At 38.8% G+C, this 12,244-nt stretch overlaps 1 protein-coding gene across 2 annotated transcripts in view; it reads right to left on the minus strand.

Annotated features, from left to right (window-relative positions):
• kiaa0825 (KIAA0825 ortholog) overlaps positions 1-12,244 on the minus strand; it is a 180,071-nt gene that overhangs the window by 6,830 nt on the left and 160,997 nt on the right. The window contains exon 20 of one of the 2 annotated variants that reach the window (XM_037531364.1): positions 48-165. The exons of the other annotated variant lie outside the window; for it this stretch is intronic. Coding sequence (XP_037387261.1) covers positions 87-165 — 79 coding nt within the window. The 3' untranslated portion in view covers positions 48-86. Of the gene's footprint in view, positions 1-47; positions 166-12,244 lie in introns of those variants that run through there. 2 annotated transcript variants of the gene reach the window in all.

The following is a 12,244-nucleotide window of genomic DNA, read 5'->3' on the forward strand; positions in this document are numbered from 1 at the left end:
TACACGGCCAGTCCCCAATAAGGGCTGAGAAGGGGAAGAACCAGCAAGGCCATTATAGTAACTGTCAGCCAGCAGAATGGTTTTCCTCAGCACTTCGTGTTTCGCTGAGAGCCGGGTGCCAGCCGCCGGTCGCCGACAGGTACCCGTGTTTGTTTAAACGTGTGCCTGTCAAACAAAGAGGGATGTGGTGTTCAGCACAGGGCCACAAAAAAGGGAGGCCGACAAGTTCCGCTAATCAGAGACTTCGCACATGCTTAGCACTTCAAGGATCCATCATAACGCAAAGCTAAATATTTAAAGTGCTAAACTTTGCAAAAAGGTCAGGGCTTTCCATGCGTGCCACAGCAGGGAGAAAGAAAGGGATCAGTCTGGGCCTTCTGGAGTTCTGCCCTTGCCCTGGGATGGGAAGGAGCTAGCTCATTTCATGCTTAAAGCTTTTGCCCTTTGGAGCATATATGAGTACAACATATAGCCAGGACATGAGAAAAGGTCACATGGACACAAAGACAACAGCTGGATCCAATGCCTTACCAAACATGTGATCCATTCTGTGCCATCCAATACATACTGATGCAACCTGACTGACACTGGCAGAGGTTCTACAGTATCAGTCAGAAGTTTGGACACACCTACATTTCATAGAAAGTTTTTACTTACAGTTTCCACAATTTATTATAATAGAAAAGCCAACAAAACTGCACATGGAATGACACAGTGATCAAAAGGTGTTGAAGGGAAACTCCACCCATGTTTCAAAACTTCTTCATATTAAATTTGTTAAGATGTGGAAAAAAAGTCATTGAGTGGTTTAATGTGAAATGTTCCATTCTAGAGAAACTTTCCCAGTCAGAATTGTTCATAGTGAGGGTGATAGGAACTAGACGGCCAAAGTGTTTAATGCCTCTATAGGGCACCTCACAGAATGTTATAAAAACATGACTATTAACATTATTGTGACGTGATGGGTCAGTCATTAGTGATTTCCTGAGTGTCTATTGCTCAGTTTCACACAAAATTTAGACAGACACGAATCCCCCAAGTACACTTGGTAAGAGGCAGATGGTGTGTATCTCAACCCCTCTTTGTAGCCTTATAACTCCAGATATGAGTCACGTATGATCTCGCAATAAAACTAAATGGAAAGTGTGACTCTTCAGATTCAAGAAATGTTTGAACTGTATTTCTGTGCTGTTTTATCACAAAGATAGAGAAGCATATACAGAAACATTGAATGTGACACACAGGCAAGTTCTTAAACCCCAGAGGGTTGAAAGACCCATTTCTTTAAATGTGTTTTAAGTACGTTTAATTTAAATATAATAGGCTCTATTGCAATTAAAGAGAACTGTACATCCAGGTCAAGAATCAATCCAAGGACCATTATGATTTATATACCAATATTTATATAGTTATAGATGTTTGACTAAATCAAAGGATTAAGGATTCTATGGAATATGAAAGGAACTCACTATGAATTATATAGTAATCACTATAAAACTATATATCTATTTATGTAAGTTACCGGATATAAGGTGGAAAGTCTGGACCTTTAGAGTTTAAAGGGTTAATTTCCTAAGTGACAAATATTAAAACTAATGGCAGCTACATTACAACTGCAGAAACTTCTGTACATTAGCTACAGAATATCCGCAGATCGCCCACGGCGAGTTAGTGTCCTCCATCAGTGAGTGTCCCTCGTCCCCCGCCGCTCTCCTTCCCTTAGCTCCAGGCTTGATCATCCATCATCTCTCCGTCAGCTCCCCATCTCTCTCCCTCCACTCTCTGACTCCACTGATCCCCCACCTCCAACACACACACAAAAACGCTGCTGCAGCGCCTCTACCGGCAACCATCATCCTCGGTGCCACACCACCATGGCTGCTGATCAAAGGGACTCCACACAAGCCTTCCAGCGGCTGCCTTTGAAACAGCCCTTGCCTCCACGCCAAGGCTTTCCATACCCGATCCCCTCCACCACTGATGAGCCCCGGCACATCAGAGAGAGAGCTTCAGACATAAAGCGGACAGCCCCGGCATCTGTGGACCACCACTCTAATGCCACCGTGTGCAGCAGGATGAAATATGTGTGGGGTTCAGGTGAAAGCTAAGTGCACCTGAAAGGTTATAGGACTTTTCCTTCTGATCTGTGTTGTTCACTTCAAGAAGGTAAAAGTTTCAAGAGAGTGCATAGTTGGAGCCTACAGCAGCAGCTGATTTTTAAACTTTAACTGAATACAGACTCCATCTGTTCACAGTAAAAGCCATCAGCAACTCAAACCTGTCAAACTCAAAACATGCTTTGTTTCATGGTTGTGTCTTTGTCACAGTAACTAATCTATAACAGGTCAACAGAATCTACAAAATAAACATGTAACAGCCCGTGGCCTTGTAACTTTTTAAAAGGAGAAGGGGATCAGGGGAGGAAAGTGAATACAGGGCAAAATGTAAAACTTGATTTTTCCCTGTAGTTTAGGAGATCCAAATACAAAGTCCTTTAGGCTAATTTCTTGTATATTCTTGTAAATTTCACAGCAGTCAAATTCAGGCCTGTACAAACATCTTAGACACCAAAGTACATTATTTAAAACTTCTTGGCAATGCGAGTTTGAGCTTATGTTTGTTTGTGCCTATGTTTATTTGCATCAACTGCCCCCAGCCATCACACAGATTCATTGAATTCCATCAGCAACCCATTTGATTTAACTTAGTAAAGCACTGATAAGCCAAACCAGTTATTTGATGGCAACTACAAATGATATTAGTGTTTTTTTGGTTACTGGGCTATGTGTACAGGTCAACAATTCAAACCTAGACCATCTGAATCACCCTCTTGGTGGCTGTAATATAGCATCATTATATAGCATATAACATATGCAGAAGTTTAGGCACCCCTCTGGTAACATTACAGGTTTTGTTGACATTCAAAGTGAAGATAAATTAACACATCCTCTACAGAGAACTAACCTGCTGATTTTAATGAACAGTTACTGTTTATTGTATATATTTGTCTGTTCAAAAGTTATGGTGTGGATAGTTTAATGTTATGTTACAACTAGACCTCCTTAAAGTAAACAATGCAAGATGCCCACACTCTCATACTCATCATAACTTGAAAAACGTGCCATGCATACGATAATGTACTTAATTTACATGCTGATTTTTGCTGTCCTGCTCTGTGGTCAAAAATGAACATGCCACTGTTTGACAGTACTCTTTTCACTGATCATATTTATTTTGGTGCATATATTTTCATTTATTTAAGCTAAAAAGCTCATTTGACTCAAAGGGATTGTATTGAATTAATTTATTTGCATCTTTTAACCAGACCTTTATAGAAACTGTAACAACCCATAGCCCCTTAGTTTGATAGAATTAATTGTGGGGTAATGTGCAACAACACACCCAAGCTACTTGAGTGAATTCTTCATATATTGAAAATATTCAAAACATAGATTATAGTTTCATTTGTGGCAGAGATGAGTAAACGTACTATATTGCCAAAAGTATTTGCTCGTCTGCCTTCACACACATATGAACTTCCCATTCTTAATCCATAGGGTTTAATATGATGTCAGCCCACCCTTTGCAGCTATAACAGCTTCAACTCTTCTGGGAAGGCTTTACACAAGGTTTAGGAATGTGTTCATGGGAATTTATGACCATTCTTCCAGAAGCGCATTTATGAGATCAGACACTGATGTTGGACGAGAAGGCCTGGCTCGCAGTCTCCACTATAATTCATCCCAAAGGTGTTCTATTGGGTTGAGGTCAGGACTCTGTGCAGGCCAGTTAAGTTCTTCCACACCAAACACACTCATCCATGTCTTTATGGACCTTGCTTTGTGCACTGGTGCACAGTCACGTTGGAACAGGAAGGGGCCGTCCCTAAACACAAAGTGGGAGCATGAAATTGTCCAAAATCTCTTTGTCTGATGAAGCATTAAGAGTTCCTTTCACTGGAACTAAGGGGTTGAGCACAACTCCTGTAAAACAACCAGACACCATAACCCCACTTCACAAAACTTTACACTTGGCACAATGCAGTCAGACAAGTACCATTCTCCTGGCAACCACCAAACCCAGACTCATCCATCGAATTGCCAGACGGAGAAGCATGATTCGTCACTCCAGAGAACATGTCTCCACTGCTCTAGAGTCCAGTGGTGGCGTGCTTTATACAACTGCATTTGACGCTTTGCATTGCGCTCGGTGATGTAAGGCTTGGATGCAGCCGGTCGCCATGAAAACCCAATTCATGAAGCTCTCTATGCAGTGTTCTTGAGCTAATCTGAAGGCCACATTGACAGCTGACTGTGGAATATTTAGCATTGAGGAAATTTCACAACTAGACTTGTTGAACAGGTGGCATACTATCATGGTACCATGCTGGAATTCACTGAGCTCCTGAGAGCGACCCATTCTTTCACAAATGTTTGTAGAAGCAGTCTGCAGGCCTAGGTGCTTGGCTTTATACACCTGTGGACATGGAAGTGACTGGAACAGTTGAATCTAATGATTTGCATGGGTGAGTGAATACTTTTGGAAATATAGTGTATATCTTGCTCAAGTACTTTTTTTTTTAGCAAAAAACTCTAAGCTTCTTGTAATGATAACATTATAGCAGACAGTTGCTATTGCATCCACTCATCTACTCAATGTAATATGTACTCACTTAAATGTAATACCTGCATATAAGCATACAGATCAAAGAAACACTATAGGCCAAACTTAATAAGGCATGTAGTGATTTGTCTTTAAATAAATTAAAAAAACAGTTTTTCCAAGCTATTCAATTGGTTTGAAGTAATGAAGAATTCTTACTGTAGCAAATTCTAAGTGAAATGCCTTCAGATTTATTGTTGATAGATGTTCCTTACATTTTTTCAGTTTTTAAGTGCTTTTAAACTCCTAATTTAATATGCATGACTCAGTTCATCGAGCCTTCAAGGGGCATTTGCATGGGAAGAAGTGAATATATGGATATTTAGTCAAACCCTTGCGTGTTACACTAATAAACATATAACTGTCTGTCTTTTGTGGAAAACATACAGTTCTCATGTTCATTTTTTTCAATGTTAGAGTTCATAACTTTTGGCCTGCACAATATCATAACTTTCTGTGACAACACCTGTAAGCAGGTGAGTTCCATATTCATTTAGAGCAAAAAGAGAGAACCTGCTTGTCCTAATAACATTAAATAAATGAGAGTTGCTTCAAAAATAGGCTGCTGAAAGTCCATGTGCTCTTGTTAAGAGGCCGAGTGACATTGATCATGCAGCACTCGTCCTTTGACTGGTGTGCTCATTCAAACGCACCCAGTTCTTAACCTCCGCTGCAGTTTGTCAAATAAAGCAGCACCGGGCTGTGTTTGCCCTTGACTCTGTCTCATGTCAAGAGTGCACTATCTTCGTCTGGATGACACCTCTCACAGAAATAGCAGCTCCTGAGCTGCTACCCAGGACCCCATCACTTCAGCTAAATCATTAGCCCTCTTAGCCAGAGAGCTGCTAGCGCAAGCTCTCTGACAAGCCTGGAGCAGCACTATCTCTCAAACTGGAGCTGAAAAGTGAATTGCAAAGCAGTTCAAAACACGTGATCAGTGATGCTGATGCTAAAAAGAAAGTGAATTAAAACAGCAAGGAAATTGAAGGAAACAGAAAATGATTAACAGGATAATAGTTGGATTTGATTCTTAAGTGTAAAATTCCATATTTCTTTAAATGTTTCAGTTATGTCTCCCTCTAACATGCACACACTCACTCACACTTCTCATAACAAGCAGCGGTGGCACACACCTGCTAAAGGGAGAGCTGAAATTGAACTGTAAAATAGTTCTAATTAACATATGATCAGTGATGGTAATGCTAAACACAGAATGAAGAGATTAACAGAATAATAACGGCATTTAACGTAAATCTGGGGGATTTTTCTAGCTTAAAGTTTTCCCAACCACCTCTTGCTCTCATACATACACATAAAGTCAATGCTGGAAGCAAAACTCCATATGACCAAAGTATCACATTTAAGCAGAAGGTAAAAAATCCATAACTTTGAGTCCATGTAGAAATGTTTGTTTTTCCCCAAACAGTTTTGGATTTTTTCTGCTGGTCCATTCATCATGAAGTGCACACACAGTGTGAAGGGTAGTTGTTGTTAACAAGAAATATCCAAAAATCACAAAATGCCATGGAGAAAATGCCCCGACAGCAACAGTATGCATCTCACAATAAGCAGGAATGTCATACACACGTTGAAGTAAAACTGGAGCATGCATGTAATAAGTGATGCTAATGCTAACGCAACAAAAGACAATGATCTGAAACAGTTGGACATTTTTCTTCAAACTGGATTAACAGAATAATAACATAAAAAAACAACAAGTTCAGGTTTACGTGTTCCCCTTTTTCTAATTTGATTTGATCTGAACCTTTTTAGCTTGTTAGTTCATGTTCTCGGTCATAATACACACCATTCGTCATTTATAATGTAAAAGATAAAATTGCTGTTTTCCTGTAATCTTAGTTTAAAATGCAATTTTGTCCACCTCTAAGATATCTTCCACCCCATCTATCACCCTGATCATACACTCAGCTAGCTCAAAGACATCCCCGATATCATTTTTACACAGAAATACATCACAATACAGAAAGAAAATGTTATGATTTCCAATTCATGTTAACATTAAAGTTCAATGATCTTGTGGTCATTCTCTCTCTCTCTCTCTCTCTCTCTCTCTCTCTCAAAACAAAATATAATGTAATAATTTAATCCCTTAGATGGTTAGATTACATCCCCCTACACTCTTCTATAACCTTAGAATGGCTCAACCAGTTTGCAATGAAGTCCCTGTAATTAATGAATAAGCCAGGGATTTTAAGGGGTTAATGCGGGAGGAGTTCTTTCTTAAATAGCTTTGCTTTCCTAGATAACTGTATGCCATACAGTGTTAGGAACCTCATATGCATGTCAGTTTGAGACTACTTTACAACTCAATGCTGTTTGAGCCAAGAAGCTGAAGTTGGCTTCCTATTCATGAGCTTCATTATTAAAATATTCTGTTACCATTTAAAGCCTTCCAGACACACACACACACACACACACCTTATAACAAAGATGGCCAGCAGACACCTGCTGATAGAAAGTTGGAGAGTGCATTGTTAACCTTGAAGCTAATGCTCATGTTAAAAAGAGACAAATTTCAAATTCCAACAATATTCATGCATCAGTGAATGGTTAAGATGTAAACAAAGTTGTTTAGAATGGTTTGATGTAAAATGCACCATTCTAGAAAAACTTGAATGCCTTTAAAAGCTCCTTCACAAAAAACTTATTACATGAAATAATTATGAATACACTGCCTGGTGCCTAAGACTGTGTTTTATTATTGTTTTGGGAAGGTTTAGGCCTAAAACATATTGTACCATCTTGGAGAAGAAGGAAACATGGGAGAGGCCATAATTTCTGCTACGAGAAGTGCTCTTTTTTAATACCAGCAGAAACAGGCGCATACATACAGCAAGGCAAAGCAGACAGGTCAGCTCCAGCCATGAACCTCCACCACCTAGCCCCAACACAAAATAACACATTCAATACATGCCACATCCCAGAACAACAACGTAAACAACAGTCTCTTTAAAGGGAGGGGAGGTGGCACAAGCAGCGTCGTTTTAGATACTAAGCCTATAGAGCCCCTTCTGCGAACCGAAGCAAGTGGCAGCCACTACAATATTTGAAAAATCCATTCATGTTTGGAGTGGGCGTGGTACAGCAGAGAGGGCATTGTAAGGAAAACAGTACTTATTTTTTCAGATTTTCAGTACTCTATTACCACTAAGATGATATACAAACAATCAGAATTTTCAGTATCGTTAGCCATACTGAATAGTAAATAAAACAGCTATATTTATGTTGCAGACATTGCATCCCTGGTTCCCATCACCACCACAGTAAGGAAATACAAGTCAGAAAGTTTCTCCACAAAGCACCACTTCACATCAAACCATTCTGAATGACTTTGTTTACTTCCAAATGATAATATTAAACAGACAAACCAGACTTCCCCTTTAACGTGAGTCCAGGGCTTCTTTGTTTTTTAAAGTCTCAAAGCTTCCTGATCATATCTCCCACACACACATACACACACACCATAACAAGCAGGAGCGGCAGACACCTGCTGATGGCTCCAGTGAGCCTCCAGGTCCCAGGGATCAAGCAGCTCCGCAGAGGCAATCCGTCTTCCCTGACAGGGCTAGGCTGGCTGCGCCCAGAGAGCACTATGACAGCCCTTATTTTACCACGAAGACGCCACGCCGCCACACAGCCATCCTACGATGCACACCGGAACGACACACAGCAGCCCCTCTCGCTCCTCAGCCCAATCCCTGCCTCTGAAAAGCCACGGCCTTATAAATGAATGAACAAAGCTTTTCACTTACAAACACATACACACATATACACACAGTTTCTCACTGCTCCCAACTGAACACGGCAACAAAAAGAGATTCAATCTGATTTCACCTAGATATAACTCTAAGATGTAAGCTATCATTTATTCAGCAGCCTCCCTTTGTAAACAATGCATATTTTAAGAGTGATACATATATATATATATATATATATATATATATATATATATATATATATATAGAGAGAGAGAGAGAGAGAGATAGATAGATAGATATATATACACGCTCACTAGGGAAAATGACGGTCACGAGTGATGCTAGCCCTGCTCTTGCACAAATATGTTGATACGGCAAAAACTTTTCACAATGCTGTTCTCTTTATTTATTTATTCAGCAATTTATTTATGTTTGAAGTATAGTGTAATTTGCCTTGTTTTCATCTGGTAAAGACAAAACATGGCATTCCTGAAAAAATTCTGCACAAAGCATTACTATTTAACCACTTTCTGCTATACGAATATTCACATTTTTCAACACGTAGTAGTCAAATATTCACACTTGAATAATTTTTTACACAATTATGAATAGAAAATGAAAAACACTGGAAGTTTAAAAGGCCCATGTTATAAAAAAAAACATTATTGCTATTCTCAAGTAGTTTGATGTGGTATGTAACCATTTTTATACTTTCACTCATGACTCCACACACTCCATATATCAAAGGTAAGCTGAAAAAGAGCCTATTTTATTTATTTATTTATTTTTGTGATGTCACAAAAGCACATTTATCCATTCAGCCTCCTGTAGTTTGTCAGGATTCTTTCAAGCGAAAGTTATAAAAAGTGTTAGCCCAGATTGCTTTCTGATTCAGGCACCCTATAGGGCATTCAGGATAGACTGCTTCATTATAAGGGGTAAAGTCCTTATTCTAGACCTCAACCTGAGTAAAAGTACAAAAGTATTTGCCTTCAAATGTATCAAAAGTAAAAGTACTAAAAGATTAATTATGGCTCTGATGTCCTGTTGTCATTTTTATAACAAGTCTCACTTCATGAACTCATTTTAGGTGAAAATCCTCAAGTGTCTCTCTTGGTAAACCAGTCTTTTAATAGAATGTTATTAATTAGTGACGCTGACGTCTATTAAAATGATCATAAGCACAAACCACAGAAGGCAAACAGTTTCCATCAGGGAGAACCGAGTGGCTCTGAAATCACTTTTACAAACAAGCAAAGTTTCAGTTTAAGATTACTTTGTAAATTAGTTACAAGTTGAATAAAAACTGGCTTTAAACTCAGGATCACAAATACGTTTTCCTTTACTATGTTGATCTGAAGTTCTCTGTTCATAAAAATAATCTAACCAAAACTAATTTACTATAAATTAAAGTGTTTGTATGAATTCAGAAAAAAAGACAGACTACATATGTGTACATATTTCTATATTGTGGACTATTTACAGAAAGTTAGGTTAGTTCCATCATGTAGCTAGACGTATGTGCTCCCAAAAGTTTACGTTGCTGCACTGATGTTGAACCATGTGCTTGCACTGGGTCGGTATGACCAACACATCAAAACAAGCTCAGGACAAAGTGACCGCTGGCCCTGATTGGTGTTCTTGCTTTGCGCTTCTTTCGTTTTGACACAAAAAAACTACTTAAGTACAGTAACAAATTACATTTACTTAGTTACTGTCCACCTCTGATGCTCATACAAGTAAATGTAGTCCAAATTTCTATAATTTATAAAGGTCAATAAATCTGCATTCTACTGGAAATTATATAAATGAAAATACTGGATATTCATGGGTCCCAAACTTATTCTTTAACCAGTAATTTTAAAATACTTGTTTTATGATGTATGCAATTACATATTCCTACCAGAGAGGTCCAAATCCCCTAAACTTACATAATGCAGCTTTGAGACTATACATAATTTTTTAAAATATATTTTATTGATGTCTGCGCTTACCAGTTTTACATCGTTTCTGTTTTTATGGGCACAGAATTTTAAACGTGTTGGTATTTGTATTGTCAAATGAAATATTAGCTTTCATTAAATTTAGTGTCAGTACTACTGCCTGCCCCTAATACTCAGCAGCCTGGGCAGCAGTGGTCACCATAATGACATGATTAGTTAACAGTTGCTGTGTTTGGCTGTTAGGGCTGGTGTGACCTGATTACCCCACTGGTGTATTGATCTCTATATTCCTTTCCAGCCTCTCAGCAGGGGTAATGGTGATATCTGAGCAGAAAGCCAGCCTTTCAACTTGGCAAAGTGTAGGGAGTGCTTGGAAAAATCTGATCACAACAAAACGTTCTTAACATTTCAAACAGCTCATTTTTCCCAGCACTAATGGAACTTTTGGGGGGGGCTTAGAAGATAAATAAGTCAACCCTGTTACCTCATTTAATATCAAATGCCACCTAATTACGGCCGCATGTGTTTTCAAACATTTTGCATAATTTATTGTTATGCTCGCCCCTAATCTAAAGATGCCTATCGGAGAGCTGCTCTTATAATGAAATTATAATGCTCTGCCACTACATCAGGCATGAAACAGATAAGGAACGAGTGCGGAAACCTTTTATACTCACTGTTCACCTTGTAGGGAATTGCTGCCATGTGGGAGCTATTGACAGGCTTTTTGAACAGATAAATGCCAGTTGAGAATAGATTGAGTTTGAGAGAGCAAAAAAGGGTGCCTCTTTCCAAGGGCTGTTCCCATAATGAATTAATTGTCTTTCACTGCCCAGCTCATTTTCCAGTGAGTATCATTTAATAACGATAGGAGAAACCCTGACGGTATATTAGTAATGGCATGTACAATGTGTACGGCATGTCATTCACACTTGAGGTGACATTTTTAGTCAGTGTCATTATCTTCAAACCAAATATTTGATATTGTTGGAAATATATTTTAAAAATGGCATATTAGCTTGAAAAAGTAAATAACCTACATTTAAACACTATGAATAAAGTAGCCCAATGGTAATCAGTACACTACATTCAACTCAAATGTAAGGCAGCCAAGTTACTTTATTTATTAGCTTTTTTTTCCATTTATTTTATTTTTTGAGTGCAGCATGTGAAAAATGCTTAGCAAATGAAGAAAAATAGCAGCATACAGTGGCAATGGTCAGACCCTAAACAGCAAAAGGGCTACAGTAAGTACGACAGGAGTGAGATTAACACATCCACTTAAACTGATCTTGAATTAACAAGACTTAAAGCATTGCTGACCCCTGCCATTGAGCTCATGTGTGAAAGCCCTGGGGTAGAGGCTAGTAATGAGCGAATATATGACCACGGTTTAATACTGTTCCTGAGGGGGTCAGAATCCCAGCACTGTAGCCTCATAATTACTAAAACCTCACAGAGGAGGCACAGCTCAAATCAGTCTAATTGGGCTGCAAAGAAAATGAGGCCACCACTTAGATGCTCTCCCCCATTCATTCTTCTTTCTTTTCATTTCTCTATTTAGCTCTGGGTTGTCTTCGGACATCAAGAAGTCAAAAGTGATTTAAGGTTATTACATTTAGTACATAACAGCAGCCAACCGGGTATTAATTAGCTGTTATTAAGCTATTTCTTTATTGTACTGATAGACCCAGCAGGCAGGAATTTATGCTAACATTAGGTAGTTAGTAACAAGGCAGTTATTCACTAGCTAATCTCTTTTAACACTGCCTACGCAGTGATTCAGCTTAGAAACACATCAAGCAGCACTCCATGAAGGTAAATCATAGAGGTGAATTTCTGGGTAAAGGCAGAAATATTGAAGGGTTAAGCTGTAGTAAAATACTTATTGTAAAGCATTAGCAGGCAATCTAGGGTCTT

Source organism: Pygocentrus nattereri, chromosome 20, assembly GCF_015220715.1.
Source record: "Pygocentrus nattereri isolate fPygNat1 chromosome 20, fPygNat1.pri, whole genome shotgun sequence".
In the NCBI taxonomy this organism is placed as follows: Eukaryota; Metazoa; Chordata; class Actinopteri; order Characiformes; family Serrasalmidae; genus Pygocentrus; species Pygocentrus nattereri.